The sequence below is a fragment of the Mobula birostris genome, chromosome 1 (assembly GCF_030028105.1).
Source record: "Mobula birostris isolate sMobBir1 chromosome 1, sMobBir1.hap1, whole genome shotgun sequence".
In the NCBI taxonomy this organism is placed as follows: domain Eukaryota; kingdom Metazoa; phylum Chordata; class Chondrichthyes; order Myliobatiformes; family Myliobatidae; genus Mobula; species Mobula birostris.
Window position 1 is genome coordinate 199961723 of NC_092370.1, and position 6000 is coordinate 199967722.

The 6000-nt window shown below is 41.6% G+C and overlaps 1 protein-coding gene across 5 annotated transcripts in view; it reads left to right on the top strand.

Annotated features, from left to right (window-relative positions):
* The window catches only part of wdhd1 (WD repeat and HMG-box DNA binding protein 1), an 88801-nt gene extending 84820 nt beyond the window's left edge, over window positions 1-3981 (top strand). For all 5 annotated transcript variants that reach the window (XM_072268521.1, XM_072268538.1, XM_072268547.1 and 2 more), the window contains one exon: window positions 3338-3981. In XM_072268521.1, the coding sequence (XP_072124622.1) occupies window positions 3338-3544 (207 nt within the window). In that variant the 3' untranslated portion in view covers window positions 3545-3981. The remainder of the gene's footprint in view (window positions 1-3337) is intronic.
* The last annotated feature ends 2019 nt before the right edge of the window (window positions 3982-6000 follow it).

A 6000-nucleotide genomic window follows, 5' to 3' on the forward strand; every position in this document is an offset into this window, starting at 1 on the left:
GAATTAGGCCATTTGGCCCATTTCATCATGGCTGATCCAGTTTTCCTCTCAGCCCCAATCTCCTGCCTTCTCCCCATATCCCCTCATGCCCTGACCAATCAAGAATCTATAACTCTCTGTCTTAAATAAACATAACGACTTGGCCTCCCCAGCTGGCTGTGGCAAATAATTCCACAGGTTAACCACTCTCTGGCTAATGAAATTCCTCCTCATCTCCGTTCTAAAAGGACACCCCTCTATTCTGAGGCTGTGTCCTCTCATCTTAGACTCTCCTACCATAGGAAACATCATCTCCACATCCGCTCTATCAAGGCCTTTCACCATTTCATAGGTTTCAAGGAGGTCACCCTTCATTCTTCTGAATTCTAGTAAATATAGGCCCAGAGCCATCAAATGTTCTTTATATGACAAGCATTTTGAATCCTGAAATCATTTTCGTGAACCTCCTTTGAACCCTCTCCAGTTTCAGCACATCCTTTCTAAGAGAAGGGGCCCAAACCTGCTCACAGTACTCCAAGAGAGGCCTCACCATACTTTATAAAATTTCAACATTACGTCCTTGCTTTTATATTCTAGTCCCCTTGAATGAATGCTAGCATTGCACTTGCCACCTTCAACACGGACTAAACCTGCGAATTAGCCTTTAGGGAATCTTGCAGTCCCAAGTCCCTTTGCACCTCAGACTTCTGTATTTTCCCTCCAGAAAATAGTCTACCCTTTCATTTCTTCTACCAAAAATGCATGACTATACACTTCCCAACACTGTATTCCATCTGCCATTTTTTTGCCCATTCTCCTAATTTGTCTAAGGCTTTCTGTAGCCTCTCTACCTCCTCAAAACTACCTGCCCTCCACCTATCTTCATATCATTTGCAAACTTTGCAACAAGGCCATCAATTCCATCATCCAACTCATTAACATATAACGGAAAAGGAATCCGTCCCAACACAGCCCACTGTAGAACATCACTAGTCACTGCCAGCCAGTCAGAAAAGGCTTCCTTTATTCCCACTCTTTGCCTCCTGCCAATTAGCCACTGCTTTATCCATGCTAGAATCTTTCTTGTAATACTGTGGGCTGGCTTGTAGCTTGTTAAGCAGCCTCGTGTGGCACCTTGTCAAAGGCCTTCTGAGAATCCCAAGTACACAGTATCAACTGATTCTCCTTTGTCTTCAAAGAAATCCAACAGATTTGTCAGGCAAGACTTTCTCTAGAAGAAACCATACTGACTACGCCTGATTTTATCATGTGCCTCTAAGTACCCTGAGACTACATCTTTAATAATCAACTGCAACATCTTCCCAATCATTGAGATTAAACTAACTGGCCTATAGTTTCCTTTCTTCTGCCTCTTTCCCTTCTTGAAGACTGGAGTGACATTTGCACTTTTCCATTCTTCTAGAACCATTCCAAAATCTAGTGATTCCTAGCTGTGTTCATCCAGCTCCAGCTCCAGCTCCTTAATGTGGTTTGTTAGAAGCTGCAGCTGGATGCGCTACTCGCAGATGTGGTTGTCAGGGACACTGGAGGTTTCCCTGGTTCCCACATCCTGCAAGAGGAGCATTTCACTATCCTGTCTGGCATCTCTACTGTCCTAGCTAAGCAGATATAAAGAGAAGGAAAAAACTTGAGCTTTTCTTTCCTTTGCTTTCTTTGAGTGAAGCCACTCTTCGCTGAAGCCTTGAAGAGCTAAAGCGTTAAGATCACCATTCTATGTCCACTCAGACGACAGCTGCTGCTCTTGCCCCTGCCTTCCTTTAATTTGCTCTGACTAATCAATCCCAAATGCCAATTGGTCATTGCTCAAAGCTCTGTTACGCTGCCGCAACTCGCTCCTGCCTTTTATCCTTGGGCCATAGACCTGATTGAAGTCCCCTCTTCTCCAGACATCTGATACCTGGACTGGATGCTGGTCAGGGCTCATAGAGATGTTCTCCTTCTTCAGAGAATGGGGTTACCCTCCCTTCAACATTGATGCTGCCTTCACCCGCAGATCCTCCATTTCCCAACCATCTGCACTCACCCCATCTTCCCATTGTTTAACAGCAATAGTTCATCTTGTCCTTACCTACCATCCCATCAGCCTCCACATCTAACACATCATCCTCCACAACTTCTGCCATTTGGAAAGATATACTACCACTAAACATATTTTTACCTCCCCTCCCCCTCCACTTTCCGAATGGATCATTCCTTCTATAATTCCCTTGTCCATTCATCCCTTGCCACTAATCTCCATCCTGGCACTTAACCCTGCAAGCGGCCTAAATGCTACACCTGCCCATTACACTTCCTCCCTCACCTCCATTTAGGGCCCCGAACAATCCTTCTGGGTGAGGCAACACTTCACCTGCAAATCAACTGGGGTTGTTTATTGTGTCCGGTACTCCCTATGCGGCCTCCTCTACATTGGTGAAACCTTTCTTAAACTGGGAAACCGCTTCATCAAGTACCTCCACTCTATCCACCACAACTGGAACTTCCTGGTGGCCAAACATTTTAATTTCAGTTCCCATTCCTATTCCAACATGTTGGTCCATGGCCTCCTCTTGTGCCAATATGAGAAGATGAGGCTACCCTCAAGGTGGCAGAGCAACACCTTGTATTCTATTTCAGTGGCCTCCAACCTGATGGCTTGAATATTCCATCATATAGTTTTAAAACATTCCCCCTCCCCCCTCCCTGCACTTCCTCTCTTCACCACTCTGACCAAATACTACTTCTCACCTGGCTATCAGTTCCCTCTGTGTCCTCTCCTATCAGATTCCCCTTGACCTTTCCCACTCCTGCCCTTGACCTTTCCCACCCATCTGGCTTCACCTATCACCTTCCAGCCAGCCTCCTTCCTCCTCCCCACACCTTTTTATTCTGGCATCTTCTCAGCCCTGAAGAAGGGTCTCACCCCAAAATGATGACTGTTGATCAATTTCTATAGATGTTGTTTGACGTGCTGAGTTCCTCCAGCATTTTGTGTATGTTGCAATGGAGTCTTAATACTTTTTGCTTGCCCAAGAAAGAATGCAGCATTTTATGTTATTAGTCCATTAATTACCAGGGGTATATTTTGGAATTCAGCTTCACAAATTGACATGGTGAGATTCTAAGTTAGTAACATTTGGGTTTTTAGTCCAGTAAGTTCTCAACTTGCAAATCATCAATTTACTTAAAGTATCTATAGTTTAGATTCCTACCTATTAAAGAGGCCAGAAGTCAATAGTAAACATTTTTTGCATCTCCTGTTTTAACCCTTCAATAAAAGAAAAGTTAGAATTAGTTGTAGTTAAATAGTTATCCAAATTCCAAAATGGACAGATCATGCAATGATTTTATTTTCCAGGCCTGGACAGAGAGGGCTAAAAGTGCTACCAATACCGTGCCTGATACAGAGGTTAAAAAACGCAAGCGTACAGAAGAGCAAGGTGTGAATGAACTAGAAGACAGAAAGGAAAATTCTGAAGAATCTGATGCTTCTGCCAAAAAGAAGAAACAGGAACATCCAACTGTGAATTCAAGACTGTCTGCCTTTGCTTTCAAAAAGGACTAACAATGCTGTAAATTGTTTCAACATGATCTGAACATAATAGCATCTTATTTGTAAATTGCATTTATTAAATTTAAGTTTAGACAAGCTTGAGTTATAAATGTTCTTGAAAATGAACTTTGTTGCATTGGGGATATTTAATATCTCTTTTATTAAGTTTACATTTACAACATGCATTGGGTTTATCACTTGTGGCAGTTCTGCTGTTCAGTCAAATGGTGTTCTACTCAAAAGCAGATAGTTTATGATGGGGTTTAAGGTAGCTGTTTTGGCTGCAAGTGAAGAGGACCTGCAATCAGTTACCTATCAGAGATGGTGTGCAATAGTAAGTAAGTGAGTGGAAGGTCATGTGACAGGTGAATCAAATTAATTTTGACTGCAACAACTTTCTTTGATGAAGATTATGGCATTAGTAATACTTCTGTGTTGTAGAGTTTATTATGAATAATATAGCAATAAATTTTTGATATTGCGTTGTTCCAAAAGGGTAAATTGTAAATTTTATTTGAATACTCCTTTTAATAAATTGGTGGGCTTACTTGGAACTTGTTGCTAATCTGAACAGTAGGCTTTTAATTACTTGTAAGTATGTTCAGGATTTTGATAGGTGCTGGACCAGCAGATTTTCTGGGCTGAGATGTTCTTTTATTAATACTCCAACACATTTTTAATTCTCATTTTAGATATTACACAATAAGATTTCAAAGAATCTAGTACATTTCAATGGAGTGGGGATCTGATGCCTTGGTGAGCTGACAGGGGATATGGGAATCTGGGGACCTGGCAAGTGGAAGGGAAATGTGGGAAATACCATTCAGAGAGTCAGATGCCAAACCACTGGGATTTGTTTCATATCCTCTAAGGTGTTGGATTTTGTTTAGATTTCAGTTTTCAGTTTTTATGAAGTCAAAAGAGACTGCAGATGCTATAATCTGGAACAAAAAAAAACAGTGCTGGTGTCTCTTTTTTGTTCCACATTCCAGCACGTAAGTGGGTTGAGCAGTATTTGTGGAGGCAAAATGTGTAAGTCAATGTTTCCAGTCATGTCTCTGCAGCAGGACTAAGAGGAAAGTTTGCCAGTATAGAGCACTATGTGGGGAGAGGGGTGATATCGTGTAGGGGAGTGGGGAGGTGTACCCAGGTGGGGAGGAGATGGAATGGGCAGATGGAACCAGGTGGGGAAAGTCAAGAAAGGGAGAAGAAATGTGTGTGAGAGGAGGACAGCAGGAGTCTGGGTCTGGGTTACCTGAAATGGAAAGCTCAACTTCATGCTGAACAGAATGAGGTAATGTTCATCTGTCCCCTCAGTGTTGCAATAAATTGTGCATTTCTCTTTGACTTTTCCAGTTTTCATGCACATGTTTGTTTCTCCTTATTTGCAGCTATGTTGGTGGAAAAAGTTATGGAGACCAAATGTGGAGACAATGACATTTTGTTTTGGTTAACTGCAGGTGGACTAGGTGATTTAAAATTTTTTGAATGAAATTAAATGATTTATGCTTTCTGTAGAGCTTCAAGTGCCAGAAGGATCAGCTTCAACAGAGAGATGCCTCATACCATCAAATGAAGGAAGATGGTAAGACCTGCAGAACCAAGAACTGGTGAGTATGTAGCCACTGGATAATGAAGCTGAGCTCCAATATGTATCCAAAGCAAAACATACTAAATGAAGATCTCTTATTCATATTTATGAGCTTTCCCCTCTTGTAACATTTGCTAATTTGGATTTGACCCAGTTCAAGAAACTTTTTTGTTAGTACAACAAACCATTATCAGTAAAATGTACAGTGGCATTCAAAAGTCTGGGCATCCCTGGTCAAAATTTCTGTTACTGTGAATAGTTAAGTGAGTAGAAGATGAACTGATCTCCAGAAGTCATAAAGTTAAAGATGAAACATTCTTTTCAATGTTGTAGCAAGATTAGTGTATTATTTTTGTTTTGTACAATTTTAGAGTGGAAAAAAAAGAAAGCACCATGCAAAAGTTTGGGCATTCCAAGAGATTTGAGCTCTCAGATAATTTTTACCAAGGTCTCAGACCTTAATTAGCTTGTTAGGGCTATGGCTTTGTTCACAGTCATCATTAGGAAAGGCCAGGTGATGCAAATTTCAAAGCTTTATAAATACCCTGACTTCTCAAACCTTGTCCCAACAATCAGCAGCCATGGGCTCCTCTAAGCAGCTGCTTAGCACTCTGAAAATTAAAATAAATGATGCCCACAAAACAGGAGAAGGCTATAAGAAGAGAGCAAAGCGTTTTCAGGTAGCCATTTCCTCAGTTTGTAATGTAATTAAGAAATGGCAGTTAACAGGAACGGTGGAGGTCAAGTTGAGGTCTGGAAGACCAAGGAAACTTTCTGAGAGAACTGCACATAGGCCATTTGACTGCAAAAAACCTTCAGGAAGATTTAACAGACTCTGGAGTGGGGGTGCACTGTTCTACGGTGCAGCAACACCTGC